Source organism: Rutidosis leptorrhynchoides, chromosome 4, assembly GCF_046630445.1.
Source record: "Rutidosis leptorrhynchoides isolate AG116_Rl617_1_P2 chromosome 4, CSIRO_AGI_Rlap_v1, whole genome shotgun sequence".
Taxonomy (NCBI): Eukaryota; Viridiplantae; Streptophyta; class Magnoliopsida; order Asterales; family Asteraceae; genus Rutidosis; species Rutidosis leptorrhynchoides.
In genome coordinates, this window is record NC_092336.1 from 529,728,400 (window position 1) to 529,747,789 (window position 19,390).

Here is a 19,390-nt window from a genome sequence, read left to right on the forward strand (position 1 = left end):
GTCTATTAGTAAAAAAGGTGAAATGACGAAAATACCCGTGGTTACTATTGGTGAATAGTGAAAATAGTGTTTTGTCTATTAGTATATACTAGTTATGGAGCCCTCGCTTCGCGCCGGGGGCTCCGTTTTGAATGCGAGTTTAAAAAAAAAGTCTTGATCTATTTTGTAAAAAAGAATTTTTTTTTTTGACATCTATCATTGAAAGGTTGTTCCTTTTGTGAAAGTTGCTTCTTTTATCGTTGAGGAAGAAAAGAGAAAAAAAAAGTTAGTTGATTTTTTTATAAAAAAGTATTTTTTGACATCTTTTGGTAACATTAAAGGGTTGGTTCTTTTACGAAAGTTGCTTATTTTATCGCCGGGGACAAAAAAAGAGAAAAAATTGTAAAAAAGTATGTTTTTTGACATCTTTTAGTAGCATTGAATGGTTGTTCATTTTATGAAAGTTGACTCTTTTATCGTTGAGGAAGAAAAGAGAGGGAAAAAAAAAGTTAGTTGATTTTTTTGTAAAAAAGTATTTTTTTCGACATCTTTTAGTAACATTGAAGGGTTGGTTCTTTTACGAAAGTTGCTTATTTTATCTTTGGGACCAAAAAAAAAGAAGGTGAAATGACGAAAATACCCGTAGTTACGATTGGTGAATAGTGAAATAGTGTTTTGTATGTTAATATATATATAAATATAAATTACACAGATAATCCTTATGGTTGTCATAAATTTCGTGAATAGTCTAACTTTGTTTTATTACATAGATAGTCCATTACTTTGCAAATCTTGCATGGATAGTCCTACCATTTAACGACCATTAATTTACTCTTCTAACTCTAGTCATGTGCCAAGCATGTGAGAGTAAAATTGTCACTTTCTTTTCTTTTCATCACACCTCACCCTTAACTTCATCCTCATCCAAGCCCCTTTTTCCTTCTTCTTTCCACAGTCACAACATCAAAAATTAAATCGCAAAATTATGAAAAGGGGTTCATTCTTAAACGCACATATATGCGACAACTTATCTTCTATATAAAAAAAAACAGCAAATACAACTATTTCATCCAAATCAATTTCAATTAAAAGACTACATTCGATCCAAATCTCTCTCTAACATTTAAACAGAAACTGAAATGTTGGGGAGATGATATTTTGGCTAATCGAAGAAGATGAGGTTAATCTGAAATTATTCTCCGCCGCAAATTGAAGAAGATGGGGGTAAATCGTTTTGGTTCTTTAACATTTTTGTTTTTTTAAATTTTTTTAGAATATGATATTTGGCATACTCCGTATGTGTTTGTAATCTGTTACAAAATAATTTGCATCTACTTCTTTTAGGTGTAAATTATGTGTTGTGTTGTGATAGATAAGAATTTACTCAGGTAATTTGTTCGAATTTCTTCGTATCTACTTTATTTGGGTGTAAACTATGAGTCTGAAAATTATGTTTGTAAAGTATGTGTTTGTAATTTGTGTGCAAATTACTCAGTATTGAGGTGTTGTGATAGACAAGATTTTACGCAGATATTTTTGATCTCATATGATTTTTGAAATGTTTGGGTGTTTGATTAGTTTGATTTTGAATTAGTTATTGGAAGGTCAAGGTTTATATATGTTGTTAAAGATGAAGATGAAGATAAAGATAAACCTAAATCGATAAAGATACCCTCATCTAATAGATTAAATTTAACACACAGTTAATAATTGGACTATCCACGAAAAGATTCAACGTAATAAACTATCCATGTTTTTTTTTTTAAATGGACTATCCATGAAATTATTACCAACATACCTATTACACAAAATCTTATGAATAGTTCTATTTGCTTTTTCAATTTTCACAAATTTTACCCATTTACTTTTATTAAAATACATTACCAACATACCTATTACACAAAATCTTATAAATAGTACTATTTTTTTTTTCGATTTTCACAAATTTTACCCATTTACTTTTATTAAAATACATTACCAACATACCTATTACACAAAATCTTATGAATAGTAGTATTTGCTTTTTCAATTTTGTCAAACTTAACCCATTTACTTTTATTAAAATACAAATCGAACCCCCACTTTATAATAGTACTATTTACTTTTTCAATTTTCACAAACTTAACCCATTTACTTTTATTAAAATACAAATCGAACCCCCACTTTATACTATTAGTTTTTTCAATTTTCACAAACTTAACCCCTTTACTTTTATTAAAATACAAATCGAACCCCACAAACTTAACCCCTTTACTTTTATTAAAATACAAATCGAACCCCACAAACTTAACCCCTTTACTTTTATTAAAATACAAATCGAACTCCCACTTTATACATATATTCTAAATTATTATTAATCTCATCACTAACACCAAAATGCTAAATAATAACACCCATCACGCTTTACCGACTTGTACACTGCGCTCAAACAGTAGGACTCACATAGGCCACTACTGTGCTAATTTTTTTTTTCTCCAACGATAAAAGACGCAACTTTCGTAAAAGGGACAACCCTTCAATACTACCAAAAGATGTCCAAAAACATTCTTCTTAATAAAATAGATCAACTAACTTTTTTTAAAAAAAATAAAACCCGAACGCTAAAAGAAGCAACTTTCACAAAAGGAACAACCCTTCAATGTTAGATGTCGATTTTTTTTTTTTTTTTACAAAATAGATCAAGACTTTTTTTTTTAACTCGCATTCAAAACGGAGCCCCCGGCGCAAAGCGAGGGCTCCACAACTAGTTTATGACAAATCACGAGGACAATTCGTCTAATTGTCTTTTTTTTTTTATTCAGACCCTTGCTTTTTACAAGTCACCACACTTGGTACTCTTAAAAATGGAGATAGGAAATTATGGAGCAATGACTCAAAATCTAAAAGGATAGTAATATGACAAAATTCATCCTAGCATGGGGCGCACATGTAAAATTAATGGAATTTTATTAATGATCGTTAATATTGGGGATTGACTAAGTAACTCTTAAAAATTATGGTGATCAACCAAATAAAAAAAAAAGTCTAGAGGCACCTTTACAGTACGTACAAAACCATTGGTACTGACCTAGTAGCTAGTAAAATGTGTGTGTGACTTTGAGTTATTCAATCTAACCAAATAATTTTCATTTCCCATCACAGGGACTAATATAGAAATATTGAAAAGCTAAACACGATGTAAAATTTAAATACCAAAAGTTTAGTGTACCAAATTGAAAGATAAAAACTTAGAGTCAGGACAAAAACTTGGAGGACACTTTACCGCGACTGACATCACCGCCAAAACCCTCAACTCTTCACAGTTAATCGACCCTCTCCATCAAAACCCTCTTTTAGCCGCCGTGAGCTATCTTCTCTACACGTTCTGAATCATTGATAAAAGGTAAAATATCATACTATTTCTATGCATTTTTGTTAATTCACTAAAACCTATAACCTAAAACCCTAGCACTTAATTAATTTCGTAGTTTATACGCGTCAACAATTTTTGTGCGATCGATTAATATATGATTAATGATTCTGTCATCGGAGCTCTGAATATGTTTTAAGAGACATTACAACTTGTTATTGTTTACATTTATGCCGATTTGAGCTACTTACGTGATTTGAAGTCTGGAAATTGTGATATTAAAGTTACAAATTCGTTTTGTTAAGTGCTTTTTAGTTCCTTTTTTGTGATCCGTTTGATTACCTTTGCAGGCTAAGCCTATTGCATTTTAGTATGTAAATTTGTAATGATTTTAAAAGTGTTTGTGTGTTTTGATCTGGAAGTGGTCTATTCAACTGTGAATTTCCTAGAGATCGTGCTACGTTTTTTTTTTTTTTTTTTTTTTATCTGTTTACGTGTTTATGACCTTACGTTCAGCGAGATGCCAAAATGTTTCGTTGCTTGCGTAGGCTACGCTATTGCATTTAAGATTGAAAACTTATAATAGTGTTTTTCCTTGTCGCAATTTAGCAACTGCAGGTTTTTACTTATGGCATTTGATGTCAAGTGTAATGTAATTACCGTTTTGTAGTTCAACTTATTCTTTTTTAATGTAAGTTGAAACCTGATTTTTGTGACCTGGAATGTTACTTGTACGCATTTTTCTGAAAGTTACAGTAATATTTGCTATGTGGTTTCCATGAGATAAACTGTGTCCTGATGAGAAAACATTGTTTTGTGACCTGGAAATCTGAGTTATACCTATTTTTCTGAAAGTTATAGTAATATGTAATATGTGGTTTACATGTGATAAAAAATACCAGCACTCTTCCTATTATCTTCTAGACAGATTTTATTATAGTTTTCATTAGTTTGGTGTACTGACAATCATAATAATATGAATCTTCTGAACTGTTTTGGAAATATAAAGGCGTAGAAGATGAATTTGAACAACATGAAAGTACCCAGGATGCCTGATGGTGGTGCAGCCTCTGCATTGATCAAGTTTGGAGCTGTTATAGGTATTGGACTGTATGCAGCTGGTAACAGTTTGTACAACGTCGAGGGAGGGCATCGTGCAATTGTCTTCAATCGTATCGGTGGTGTCAAAGACAAGGTCCATCTCATTTATTTTCCTTGTTCTGCTTCTCTATGCGCTCGTATTATGTACATTTTGCTTTCTTGTATTTCGTTTAGCTATCTTCATGTACATTTTGTCACTTTAAAAGGCTCCATCGATGCCATTAAATCAAATCTTAAAGGTTACAGTATTTTACCAACTGTTTACATGTTCAATAGGTTTACCCAGAAGGGACACACATCATGATCCCCTGGTTCGAGAGGCCAATCATCTATGATGTTCGTGCACGACCTCATCTAGTAGAAAGCACTTCTGGTAGCCGTGATCTACAAATGGTATCTTTCTGTTTCTTAACGTTATTGATCTACCAATGTAACATTTCTTCTAGAAGTTTAACTGCTGGGCATGCTCACATGTCAAATGTGCATCTATCTTCGTATTGTGCAAGCTCTTGTTGCAAAATAGAAAGTTATATTGGTTGCCTCTGCTATTCACTGTATGGCAATAAATGCATTTTTACGCACATATCATACATCAGTTAGCTATGAGCCAATATTGGCTTCAAGTAAACCAGATCATGTCTGTATCTTCTATTATCTCGTTTGACAGCTATACTTTCTCCTACCCAATCCTGATGCCTGCACTCATTTATATAAAGTACTTTGAAGCTATTTATTTTTCTCGTTTAAAAGCTGAAGATGGTCCTCTACAGGTTTACATAGATAACATTTTGGACTGCTTTTAAACTGCAAAAAAAAGGGAAAAAAAAATAATCTAATGCGATTATACAGGAGGATTAACCAAATGCCGATTCCCTTTGTTTTTCTGAAGATTGGTTTGGATTGTGTGATATAGGTGAAAATAGGTCTTCGAGTTCTTACTCGTCCTGTTGCTGATGAACTACCTACTGTTTATCGAACTCTCGGTGAGAACTACAATGAGAGAGTCCTGCCTTCCATTATCCATGAAACACTGAAAGCTGTGGTTGCACAATATAATGCTAGCCAGCTTATTACCCAGAGAGAGGTATGTATTTAACAAGCCATCTACAGGACTCGAGTTATACATTTATCAGGTTTAATAATATGATATTGAACTAGCAAATGCTTGTCTTTACATGTTAACGTTTTGTGTAGGCTGTTAGTAGGGAAATCCGTAAAGTACTAACGGAGAGGGCTGCCAATTTCAACATGGCACTTGATGACGTGTCCATCACAAGCCTTACTTTTGGAAGGGAATTTACTGCTGCAATTGAAGCAAAGCAAGTGGCTGCACAGGAAGCTGAGAGGGCTAAGTTCGTCGTTGAAAAGGCTGAGCAAGACAAGAAAAGTGCTGTCATTCGTGCTCAGGTCAGATTCTTTCATAGATCTACTTATTTCGTTGACTATTCTTTATAAAACGATAAAGGCTGTTGAAAGTACAAGTGGTAGAATGCCATTGATCAAAAAGTTATAAACTATTTACAAAATTTATAACCATTATGGTCGTTTTCTTTTGTATAATTATATGTTTGTTTTTTGCATTTACATTCTACCTCTGTGTTTACAACTGCCAATTTTGTGCAAATTTAGCGTCTTTAGTGTCGGTTTTATACACATGATAGTTGGCAATGACAAACTAATCACAAAAGTTTGAAGTTAGGATTTTTCTGAAACATGGTTTGTCCAACAAATCACACTCAGGAGAAGCAAGAAGTTGCTATCTGATCTACTAACTTTTAAATCTTTTTCTATCAACAGGGAGAAGCAAAAAGTGCCCAGCTGATAGGTCAAGCAATTGCCAACAATCCAGCATTTATCACACTCAGGAAAATTGAAGCTGCTAGAGAAATTGCATCAACAATAGCCACTTCCTCAAACAAAGTCTTGTTGAATGCTGATAATCTTTTGCTCAATCTCCAGGAAATGAGTCTTGAGAAGAAATAGACCCTTACAAGTTAAGTGAAACTTTTGTGTTTAAAACCCATTTGAAGGTGTGAAAAGATTGTTATGAATTACCATCAATCTTCAGGATACTGGATTTTTATTAAGGTTCATAATTACACTTGGGCTGAATTATGTATGGTTTGTGATTGGATGTCTGCATGATTTTGTTTGGTCTGTAATCCGGTTACAAAGATTGGCGTCACTCATGATATGGAAAACTAATATGAAAAACTATAAAGGTACGTTAGCACAAACTATGTATTGTGAGGCTGTTTGTCGAAATAGGTCAAAATATTTGAAATAAAAGGATTGATGTGATACGATACGAGTATCTGTTGCAAACATGTTTATGCAAATTTGGTTACTTAAATGAACCAGATGTTCCTTGAACAACTTATCAATGCGTATTTTTCAAAATTTGGTATACTCTGAAAACCTTTATGAAGTTCATGCGTTAGAGAATGTATTACTTCATGTAGATCATAGAAATTATTAATTATTAAAATTGAGAAAATTTTGAGTTAAAGTTGTAACATACGTAAATATCCTGTTAATAAGACTCGTTGGGGGTTACTCATTTCAGTAGTTCAGAATTCAGACTGTTCAGTGATATTGAATATGAGTCGCTTGTAACATATTACACCGATTTTCTTAACAAGACTAATACTTACGATCACAAAAGTTAAACCTCCTAGTACTTGTTAGTACTCCTGGGTAACAGATAAGGAAACATCTTATCTGTTGATTGTTAGGGGACAACACGGCCGTCTCAATAATTCATAGGGCTATGTGCGAAACTAAAAATTAGACCTTTGTAAACGTTAAAGTTTTCAATTAATACTACTAAACACGCGTCATTATAAAATAAAAGTGCTCAAAATATTCGTTACAGAGTCTTTTATTATTTAATAGTTATCATTTCATTACAAGCTCAATTGTTTAACTATATAAAAATAAATTTTCATAACGTCAGTATCGTCATTATCCAAAAGAACTTAACCACCTTCGCGATCATATGGCACCCACACGCGCGTTTGGAGGAAATCCAAATCGCAATAACCTTGACAGTACGATTGAAGGTTGGGAAAACCCCCTTCAAGAAGCTAATTGCTGGCAGTAGCAAATCGATCCCGGCCCTTGGAATCGAACATGCGTCTACTGGTTGAGGAGAAACAGGGCGCCTCTCGTATACCACTCAGGCAATGTCTCGGTGGTAAAAACAAAATATTTAATTTAATTAATATATTAAAGTAGTCAATCAAAATGTTTAATTATTTAGCTCAATTAATATTTAATCCAAATAAAATAAGTAATGTATTAGATATGATTTTAATAAAACATGTGTATATAAGGGTTTTTTTTTTTTTTTTTTTTTTTTTTTTTTTAATTTTACGCCATTTTAAATTTTTTGACTATACGCGATTACTTATCTTGCACATCCTCTAAGACGCTTATGGATGACTACATCAACGAGTCTACCTCTGAGAAATTACTTAAATTCAACACGTCTAGAATGAGAACTATTTCGTTTTATCATAAACAAACATTATTTAACAATGTTCATATCTTAATAGAGGTCTATCAAATTGTAAAATCAACATAAAGTTGAACGAAACCGTAGTAAATTGAATGTTAGAGTTCAAATGACTCGCGGAACTAAACGTTATATTGCTAAGGGATAGTTGTTTTTTTTTTAACAGCAGTTCGGGATCACCAAGGGAGACTAAACCATCCACGCGTGACTTCACCGAAGTCAAACTTCTGACATCTCGTTAAGAGGGACATGTCACTAACGCATGAGCTACAACACAAGATTGTATAATGGTTTTTTAAACTGGTAGGTCCCCTTAAATTATAGTAAATTATTAGTATTAAGTTTGCAAAACATAACACCGTATTTGTCTTGTCACGTCCAAAGAGAAACAATGGCAAAAGACAAGGAGAAATTGGTTAGAAGTGACGTGATGATTCCTATTTCGTGCTGTCCAACATTCCATGTGGATGGAGAGGATAATACAAATAAAACTTGTATTAGGTCATAGATTAGAAAATGGTCTAATATTAAATGATATCATGAATGATTTCAGCTCGTTGAGCTTCACTTCCATAATTCTGATTTGAAAAAAATATTTTGTATGCCTCTATAATTACGTAAAAAAAAAAAAATGTGATTGGTGCTTCGTAGTTTTTATTAATTTTTTAATGTTGATAGTCATTTATATCATAAAAATATCATTATGGTTGGTCCTTTTGGTTAATGATCATTAACTTTTTCACTATGTATTCTTTATTCCATAGTTAGACCTATTTGTCTATATAATGATCATTATTTATAGGTGCAATATGGGTACAACTCCCTTTATTTATCTTGGAATAACGGTGGGTGGTAACATGAAAAAGGAAGAAAGTTGGAAACCGGTTATAAACAAATTTGAGAAAAGACTTTCGGATTGGAGGGCTAGATCGATTTCATTTGGTGGACGCTTGACTCTTGCTAAATCGGTGTTGAATAGTCTTCCGTTGTACTACTTCTCGCTCTTTCGTGTCCCGCCATGTGTGATTAAAAAACTTGAGAGTGTAAGACGTTCCTTCTTTTGGGGCGGGTCGAGTAACAAATCAAAAATACCTTGGGTGAAATGGGATGATACAAATTTACCTTATCGGGAGGGGGGTTTAAACTTGGGCTCTCTTAAATCAAAAAATATGGCTTTGATTGACAAGTGGTGGTGGAGGTTTAAATCCGAATCCACCTCTTTGTGGATCAAGGTCATCTCAAGTATTTACGGGAACTCGGGTGGGCTTACATTTGGTGACATTATTCCAAACGACTCTTACAAGTCGACTTGGATGGATATAATAAAAAACGGGACTAACATCGAAGACACGAGTCTTCCTTTTAGAAGTTTTTTTGTAAGGGAAATAGGTGATGGGGCTTCTACTTCATTTTGGAACGATACTTGGATTGGAAATGAAAAGCTAAAGCACAAGTTCAAGAGATTATCAAGGCTTCATATGAATTTGGATGCTACAATTGGCGAAAGACTTGCTTGGGATGGTGCGAAGTGTGAAGGTAATTGGTCGTGGTTAAGAACACCAAGTGGAAGAGCGAACGATGAGCTACAACAATTGGAAAACATGGTCGCGGATGTGAAACTTAACCCGAATAAATGTGACGAGTGGAAATGGAAAGCGGATGGCAACGAAATATTCTCGACAAAAGCTTTAACAACCTTAATCAATTCGAGAGTTCTAATCCCAAGTTACTCTTCTTGTGAAACCTTGAGTAACAAAAGGGTTCCGAAAAAACTAGAAGTATTTGTGTGGAGAGCTAGGAAAAGGCGTATCCCGGTGTTGGTGGAACTTGACAAAAGAGGTATTGATCTACATTTGGTTCGATGCCCGCTATGCGATGATGCCATTGAAACAGTTGATCACTCAATTATTTTATGTAAGCATGCTTTCGATGTGTGGGGTAAAGTGTTCGAGTGGTGGGGTAGAGGCGATATACCTTATATTAGTGTTGAGGATCTCTTCTTGGATACGGGGCAAGCGACTTCTTATGTGGGTAAATCTATTTGGCAAGCATTGATTTGGTCAACTACTTATCTCATATGGAAAAACCGAAACCAAAAGGTTTTTTCGAATAAATGTTGGAATGTTACGATGGCACTAAACTAGGTTTAAATCAAAAGCTTCGAGTGGGTTGCGAAAAGGTGCAAATCTAAGTCAATCGATTGGCACACATGGCTCCATAACCCTCGGGTCCTCATTTCTTAAAGTTTATTGTCTTCGCGAAGATGCAACCTTTGCATCCTAGTTTATAGTTTCGTGTATTTGTATATATTTTATGTTTGGAGTGTATGTATGTGATTCCGTTATTATTAATAAAATTGTTGCCTTTCAAAAAAAAAAAAATTATATAATTTTTCTCTCATTTAAATATTTAATCTTTTATCATTTAATACTTTAAAATTTTATATGAGCAACTTCATAATAGTTTTGGTTGTCATAGTTTCGTTTATGTAGTTTGTTGTTTGGTTAGAATGGCATGCTTCATTTGTGTGCATTTGTTACTTCTTTGTGGTGTGGGTTGTGCCTCGTCAATTATATTGTGCCTTTGCTGCTTGTTTTGTCTATCATCTTCGGATGAAAATTCCTTCCTTTTTTATATAATTCGTCTTTTGCTAAAAGACAATAAATATAAATAAAGTAATGAAAACCTATAAGAATAATTTTGATTTTTGATTGAAGTTTTTTTTGCCCAAAAACAAGGAATTAAATATATAAATCAATAAGGCTAACCATCAAATTATTGGCTTTGCCCATTTTTTTTTTGAAAGGCAAAATAATTTTATTAATATATAAATATATGCACATTATACATCCCCGAAAAGTAACAAACATCCAACGATTATAACTACTAGACAAATGGAATTAAAAACCGACTATAAGTAAAACCCCCAGGAGAGGGGACTCAACGAATCGAGTAGGGAGCCACCCTTTTTGGCTTTGCCCATTACAATCGTAAACCTCTCAAGATCCATTACAAAGTTGGATTAGAGGTCCGAATTATAATCCAATGTCACAAAACTTGATCACTGGACAAGTAACCTACATCAAAACAAAGTGATCGAACATGGCATGTTTATATCGTATGCTAAATACTTGAAATCACCATTAAAGCAGGAATCTACGGGATTAAAGTTTGTATTTTTGGGGGGAAAAAAGTTAGATTAAATGTGAGTTTCTATTGAAGTTTATTTTTATTTAATGATTATTATTTATATTTATTATTAATGAGGTATGAGAAATAAATTTTCTAGATAAGAATCAACTATATACAGAGAGTTTATAACAAAAAAGACAACGATCGTTAATCGTAGGACTCATCAGGATAACATTATTGGAACAAAGGACCATTAACATCAATAAAAGTTATAAAGGACCAAAAACATTTTTTCCTACTTAACTACAAAGACCAATAATATAATTATCTCTTTTAAGTTTAACTTCCAAAAATTCTAAGTTGAAATTTCTTATCATCATATTGCTTGAACTTCCAATAATTTTAATTTGAAATTCCGTATCATCATATTGTGTAGATATCACTTTACTTTTTCTAAGTGGATGATAATTGAATTTTTTACCAACTACACCATAGATCCTTGGCGTATACCTCTTTGGAGTAAGAATTCTTCGGTAAGTGAACTGTTGACTAAAACTGAAACTGAAGCTGACGAAATGCAAGCTTTGATCCAGTTTCTCCATTTTAACCGGAAACCCATTATTTCTAGTAGCTTGAGCAAAAAATCCCAATTGACACTATCGAAAGCCTTTTTGAAATATGCCTTGAAAATCATACATTTTTTCTTTTCTCTCTTAACCTCATCAATTAATTCATTAGCCACAAGGATCCGGTCCAAGATGAATCTACATTTCATAAAAGCGCTTTGCTGCACACTTATGATTTTATGAATAACGTTTTGAAGTCTCTTTGATAATATTTTGGCTATCATTTTATAAAAACTCCCAATGAGATTTATGGGGCAATAATCACTTAACCTCATCGGAACCTTTTTCTTCGGGATTAGCGTTAGGAAGCTTACATTGCATCCCTTCGAAATTGATTCCCTAGACCAGAACTAGTCCAATGTCGCCTTCAAATCATCTTTGATAAGCCATTTTTTTTTAAGAAGTTAAGATTGAAGCCGTCAGTTTCCGAGGCTCTTGATGGATCACACTCCTTAATAGCCTCCCATATATATCTGATTCTAGGAATGGGGTTTCTAACTTTTGGGCTTCATCGGAAGTAATGGAGTTGAAAGACAGTGAGCCCAATGAATCGAAATTAGGCTTGGCCGAGTGTTTTGCTTCAAACTGTTTAACATCTGATTTCTCATTATCACAAATTTTACCAATAAGAATTCATCTTACTTGTTTAAGAAAATATGGGTTTCTTCATTTCCATCTAAACCCACGAGATATTTCATACTCATCTCTGTCTCAAATCTATTGTACACAGACAAAAAACACACAATTTAAGAAAAAGTTCTATCACATGTATTTTTTATTTACTTTCCATTTTTACCCTTTATTTTTTATCTATCTTTTTATCTTACATGTATAAAGTAGAGGCACAAAAAAACTTTATCAGATTATTTTTTTACATTTATGGAAATGGACAAGTAATTTAAATCATTCCAAAAAGGGATAGTGGACAATTATATTATTTAGTTGAAGTCATTGAAGAAATCACTTCGGCCGATTACAACACTCATACATTCAACATTCAATCAAGAATGATGACCTTTAATTCTTCAATGTCCTAAATGGTCTCTCGTTTATTCGGCCAAAACAGCGGTAGTTGACGGTGAACATCACTGGCGACTGCAATAGGAGGTTACGAATACCAGCTTCTGCTTCTTCGTATCATCATAGTATTCATCTCCGATCTGCTTTTGATTTTGGTGATAAATTAATTCTTTTTTGAAATTACTTTAAATGTGTAACATTTTTGTTAGGTTTCAAGTAGTTTTGGATTTGTGGTAGTAGCTTTGCTCGGATTAAACATGGTTAAAATGAAAAGCCAAAAATGTCCACAATCACATGTGTGAGGTTAACTTGGTGAAACTAACACCGTCAAATTTTAGAATCAGACTATATAATGTAAAATTTGAGACAAAACGTGAAATTTTTTAACCATCATTAAAAGTCAATAATATTAACCATTAACCATCTATCTATAGTTATTATTAAAATCCTATAATGATGATTTCATTATTAGGCTAATTCCTTTGTTAAGAAAAAAATCAAAAAGAAAAAGAAAAAAAATATAAGCATGGTGGATGATGTCATTAATCTAAATAATTTTGAATTAAAATTAAATCTTATTAATTAATTATTATTATTATTAAATCTTATTAATAATTATTTTATTTATTAAAATTAAATAATTTTGAATTATTTTAATTAACTTTGAATTGAGTACGAAAAGGTAAAAAAGCTGGGTAGAAGAAAACTAATTCTAAATTTATATTTTAGTTTACACTTTTAAAATAAAATAACAACCAATATTATCTCTTATGATTGAATGTGAATTGTTTAATATGAATTTTAGGTGTTTGATAAAATGTTCAGCTCGCGAGTTTCTTAGTCGGACTCTAAGATTCCACGGGTCATTAAACTAAATAACTTTAGCATTTACGTTCACTTAATACCTAAAACATATCATTAAACTGTTTCGTTTAAACAAACCCGTGATTTTACGCGTCATTTCACTAGTTAGATACTAAAGGTTAATGTGATTCTCCTTAGAAAAACACTAATCAATCATGTTTAATTCAACTGTAAATTTTAAAATAAAACACTCATTCTTAGAATATACGTTTAAACTTAATTTGAGTGCATCACTGGTACCAATTTTTTGGTCATGTTTTCCAAATTGCTCTCGTCATAACACGATTCACAGGTCATTACGCAATATTTCACAGTACAAAATTCCCTCATTTAAGCCAGCGTACAACCTGCATAACATATTGTATATATCATCATGCAAAACTTATTCAAACTCCTGATCTTAATTTAAATTAAAATCAACATCCACTTGTAGATTAATGTAATTACAAGAAAAAATACAACAAAATCTAAGCTACCAAAACTAAAATCCATTAATTAATTAAAGCCATAAAGCACCCGCTTGTTTAAGTAGCGGGATCAATTCACCGGTAATATGTGACGCCATCACTTGATCTAATCCACCGAACATCCGTCCGCCGATAAACACCGCCGGAAACTGCACTCTCCGTTTATCCTTACCGTCGTTTTCTGTCATAATCAATTCCAGCTCCTTCAATATCTCGCTCTCATCTATTTCCTCAAACTCAAACATCATCGGATTCACGCCGTGTCCGTTCAACAATCTCTTCACAACGTGACTCATACAACATCCTCGGCGTGCTAATACGATCACCGCGTTTTCCGATACGGCGTCTCTTAATGCACCGACCGACAATTCGGTCGTCGATTTTGGAGTAACGCCAGTAGCGTGGTTGTTGCTCAACGGCAGTGACCACGCTTTGTACGGAATTGCTTGTTGCATAATTTTAGAAAAAGTGTGTGTGTGTAGATACAGAAAGTGTAAGTATGTATGTATGGTGATTGTGATGAATTTATATATAGGAGAGGATGCGTTTTAGGTGACTTGAAAGGGTCAGGCGTCAACGGCAGTTGCGCGTTACAAAAGTTTTAAGGTGATATAAGTATGACGTGATAAGTTAGATTAAATTTATATTTAGTTAATTTAATTGGTTGATATATAAAAATAAAATAAAATAAAATAATGGATTTTGTAATGTTGTTGGGCATCCCACGTTTTACGTACCCCACTGATGACATGATCACCGTCCTCACCTTGCACCTTCTTCCCTCTCACATTTTAGTTTATTTAATTGATATTTGATAAAATCATAAATTTTAAAATTATTTAATGTTTTGTACGATTATTATTATACACGCATCGCATACGCGGCCTATTGTAATCTACACGGCCCTATTTTCCATGCATAGTGTATGTGACATTTTATTAGGTTTACAACAGTGTACAAGGGCGGCGTTACTTTAAGGCCCCTTCCCATCGTAACTAAACTATTCATCCTCTTATCAACATCCTATAACTAACTCATATTAAACACTCTCTATCATGGCTAAAACAATACTACTCTTTATATACAACGTACAAGCAATAAAGCATTAAGTCCAACAATAAAAAGTCACCGAGACCCACAATTCCTATAACTAACCTAAACTCTTCCGTTAATTCCATGGTGAGTGTGGGTAACTAACGCGGGTAACTAAGCCGTGCTTGTGGTTCATTACGGGTAACTACGGGTAATGAGCGGGTAATGACAGATAGTGGAACCATAGGGAGTGGTCTAAGAGCCGAAAGAGAAACAACAGCCCCCCTAACCCGAGTTAGGATTCACATATTTGTCGTATATTCATTCGTGAAGGTACTCCTAATGGGTTGAAAACCATATCAACAGGTCTTCCATCTCGTAAATAAGGCACATCCTCTCCATGAATTTTTTTTGAAACGATACCCTTATCCTTATTTCTATGTCTTTCACTTTATCGCCTCCTTCGATTTCACGTTTCTCTAAAATATATACATGACTACTCTGTTTTTTTTTCTTTCATATGTCTTAGATCTCTGGACCCATCTCACATCAATAACTTGACCCGTACCGCCAATAGGTAGAAACAAGTTTCTTTCGTATCATTGGTCGTACGAACTACCGGTGAAATATGTGAAGTAGTGATTTTCATTTATTTATTTTTTAGCTTTTTTTTTTTTTTTTTTTTTTGGCTTTTAAGTAGTTATATCATTGGAAAATGAATTTTTTTTTTATCGATATTATTGAATAGTGTAAATTTTCTTAAATATTTAACTACTGACACATGTTACTAGGATTTCTAAATCCGTCCTTCAGAATGTAAACATGAGTTTCATAAAAAGTGTAGCAAAAATAAGAAGTACAACAATCAATAATATATTTCATCTGATATGAAATTCTACTTTTATGCAAGGTTGGAGACCTCGGATCTCTAGGAGATCTCGTTTGAACATTATTGGGGAGATCTCGGCAACTCGGAAAAATTTCGGAGAGTTCTCGGGTGTTGACTTACATTGACTTTTTAGTTTTTGTAATATAAATATATATAAATAAATAAATTTATATACATTTTACAAGATTTTACAAGTAATTCGAAGAAATAAGCGATAAAATTCGAAAAATCGCCAGATTTTATGAGAAAATTCGAGAAATGAGCGAGAAATTCGAGAAATCATATCTTTGACCATGTTTACATCGTTGGCCGAGGAATCTCGGGAGATGGACATCTCGCCTTTGTGACCTTTCAAAAACGAGATCTCGAGGGAATTTCGGGGAGAAATAATGAGATTTACAACACTGATCTTATGTAACTTCTTAATATTAGAATTTCATTTCACCAATTGTAGGGTTGATATTACATAAATTACATTACATATTACAATATTTCGGTATCATATTTTCTTTTCATCCTATATAACAATAACGTGTTATGAATGATATATTCACAAAATATAAAGAATTAAATATTGATGTTGATAATAATGTTATATATTAACTCATATACATATACTTTTTTCGTCACATATTAATATTGATAGTCATATTTTAATTTTTAAGATATTCATTTTTTATTTTAATATTTTTATTTGTATTAAATATTATTCCTTTCATCTCAAGAAGAGTGTCCCCTCGCAATTTTTATTTTATCATTCTAAGTTATGATGGTGAATTATCCGTTTTATCCTTAATTTATAATAATACATATACCTATTTTAATTAAGTTAACTTTTTATATTAAGTAACCTCATTAATGGATAAAATTTAGGAATACATGTTGACGAGGAGTATATATATTGGTGGAAAATACCCACAGAATAATTATACAAATGATGGTGACTACGAGCATATATGACGGTGAATTAACCACCTACTATACACTTTCCATTTCCTTATTAATTTAATTGTTATTGTTATTGTTATTTTTATTTGTTATTGTTATTGTTATTGTTGTTATTGCTATTGCTATGTTATTGTTATGAATTTTTTTCCATTTATAAAAAAAGTATAATTTGTACATCATGGATAGAGTATTCCATAAGAGATAAATTTATAATATAAATATAAATAGTTAAGTAGACTCTTTTTATTATAACTGCTTTGCTCGTAGTGGCCATTAATTCTTAGTGAAACTGTAGGTCTCGATTAATCGTTAACAATGTCCTCTATAATTCAATTAAAGATTTACAGTGGAAGATGTTTTACCTGTAATCGGGGTGACGTCTAAGTTCTCGATATCTGAGGTTTACTTGTTATGGGGGAGTCAATGTGTTTGTTCATAGAAGAGCTCCTCGTTACCATAAAAGAAGAAGTTATTCGATAAAAATTATATTAATGAATTGGTTTTTGAATATTTTTTACTGGTATAACGTTCATCAACTATTTAATACGTAGTAACACACTAATATAATTGAAAATCAATGTTGGAAAGAAAATATTTTAAAGTCAAAATATGACTATTAATATTAGAACGTATGGAGTACATATACTAGATTAAAAGAAAAGACAAAAATATAACTTCGAAGATGATGGTGAGTTGAGAAGTATAATAATTAAACCTTCATTGAATCTGGTCAGTAAAATTATAAGCCTGAAATTTGAAGAATAACAAGTTTAATTGTCGAAGTGTGAAAAATTCAAAGCTCCTAAGACCGATTCTAACCATGTGTGAGTTTTTTTTTTTCGTCATATGAGGTGGCATCACATGTTAAAACTGACGCTCTGACACTCTTAATTGAGCGTCAGGTTTGACTGTATAGGGGCACCAGTTACGGAAGTGACTGAAAAAAATGTCACTTTTTTTGGACCAATCAGATTTCAATAAATTATTTTATATATTATTAATTTATTTTTTTTATCCTCAACTTCTAATCACATTTTACATATCACCCACTATAAAAGTGACACTAAATAAAGTGACACCATATTATTTATCTTCAGTCCATAACATTGACACATCACTTAAAAAATGTACTAAGTGCTCGTGACGTCATATTTACCATTAAAAATGGTCAAGCTACCTATATTTTTCCAGACTATGTTCCGATGCAACAATTTTCAAGGTATATATATGGTCATATGGAGATTACCAAACTTCCTCAAAATTCATTAATAAAAAGTACGGCTATACGTCTTATACGTTTATATATTGAGCTACCTCAACTCTCCCCCATCAGTTTTTTTCAATTAATTGAAAAACAATACGGGGTAATTTAAATAAAAGAAGCGTGAATAATCAAAACGGACATTCTTTTTATTTTAGAATACTTATTCCATTGTAGTTTTGAAGATCACGGAAGTGAGGGTATTTTACTCGATGCTCGGAAGAAAAAAATGAACTAGAATATGTGCAAGCTGTTACTCCCTCCGTCTCATTCCAATAGTCCACAGACAAAAAACACGCAGTTTTAGGAAATCCCACTAACTTCATTTCTCCACCAATGAAATATCTTCTCTCTCCAAATCCACCAATGAAATATCATCTTTCCTTTCTATTTATGGAAGTGGACTATCAGAATGAGACAACCCAAAATGAAATACTAGCCTATTGGAATGAGACGGAGGTAGTACTTCTCAACCATTAGTCTTGATAGTATATATAAAATAGGTTTGTTACTTTATTCAGTTGATCACTATTATTATTACTACTATTAAATTGTTCGTTGTAATTCCAAGTTCAAAGTATACAATACATACAATTCATCTCAAGAAGTGTTTGATCAATTCAATTATTTAGCACTTACATTTGTTCAAGTTTACGATTGATAAGTTGATTACCAACTTATAGGAAACATGATTATGACACAACATAGTGGCTTATATATTGTTGTTGACTAATCAAAATAATTATTATGAATATATTTGTTGTCGAAGACAACTAAAAGGATAAGCTCGACATTACTCGATCTTTTAAGCTTTAAATGATCATCACTAACCTATGGATATAATATTTTAAAACTTTTTTATTCATACGTTTAATCAATATCAATATATAATACTTTTTCGTGGATTGCGAAGGATTTTTTTTTTTCGATTTTCAATTCCCCTCCGGCGAGGTTTGAACTTTGCGTGGTGGGATACCCTATTTTGCTTTTTTAAATTTTTTTTAATTTAAATTTAAATTATTATTTGTGTTAAATAATATTTGGTGAAAATGGGGTATTTAGAAAAAAAACATTTCAAATTTTAATTTTAATTCATATACAGTAATATTTATGAAATATTATACACTACAAACAAAAATATTAAATGTCGAAGTTGATCAATTAAGCTTTTCAAAAATCAAAATAAGACACATGTGTGAAGCGGA

At 32.3% G+C, this 19,390-nt stretch overlaps 2 protein-coding genes across 3 annotated transcripts; one reads left to right on the forward strand and one right to left on the reverse strand.

The window, feature by feature from the left end:
- Positions 1-931: 931 nt before the first annotated feature.
- LOC139844994 (prohibitin-1, mitochondrial-like) lies at positions 932-6,737 on the forward strand. 2 transcript variants are annotated; one of them, XM_071835216.1, is made up of 6 exons: positions 932-1,203; positions 4,338-4,523; positions 4,706-4,822; positions 5,343-5,513; positions 5,624-5,836; positions 6,227-6,737. In XM_071835216.1, the coding sequence occupies exons 2-6, from the start codon at positions 4,347-4,349 to the stop codon at positions 6,410-6,412; spliced, it is 864 nt and encodes a 287-aa protein (XP_071691317.1). In that variant the 5' UTR covers positions 932-1,203; positions 4,338-4,346; the 3' UTR covers positions 6,413-6,737. The 2 variants fall into 2 exon arrangements, with proteins under 2 accessions (XP_071691317.1, XP_071691316.1); XM_071835215.1 differs by lacking the exon at positions 932-1,203 and adding an exon at positions 3,209-3,361.
- Positions 6,738-13,970: 7,233 nt separating this feature from the next.
- LOC139844995 (glutaredoxin-C9-like) lies at positions 13,971-14,529 on the reverse strand. The gene has a single exon (XM_071835217.1). The coding sequence runs from the start codon at positions 14,508-14,510 to the stop codon at positions 14,088-14,090; it is 423 nt and encodes a 140-aa protein (XP_071691318.1). The 5' UTR covers positions 14,511-14,529; the 3' UTR covers positions 13,971-14,087.
- Positions 14,530-19,390: the final 4,861 nt, after the last annotated feature.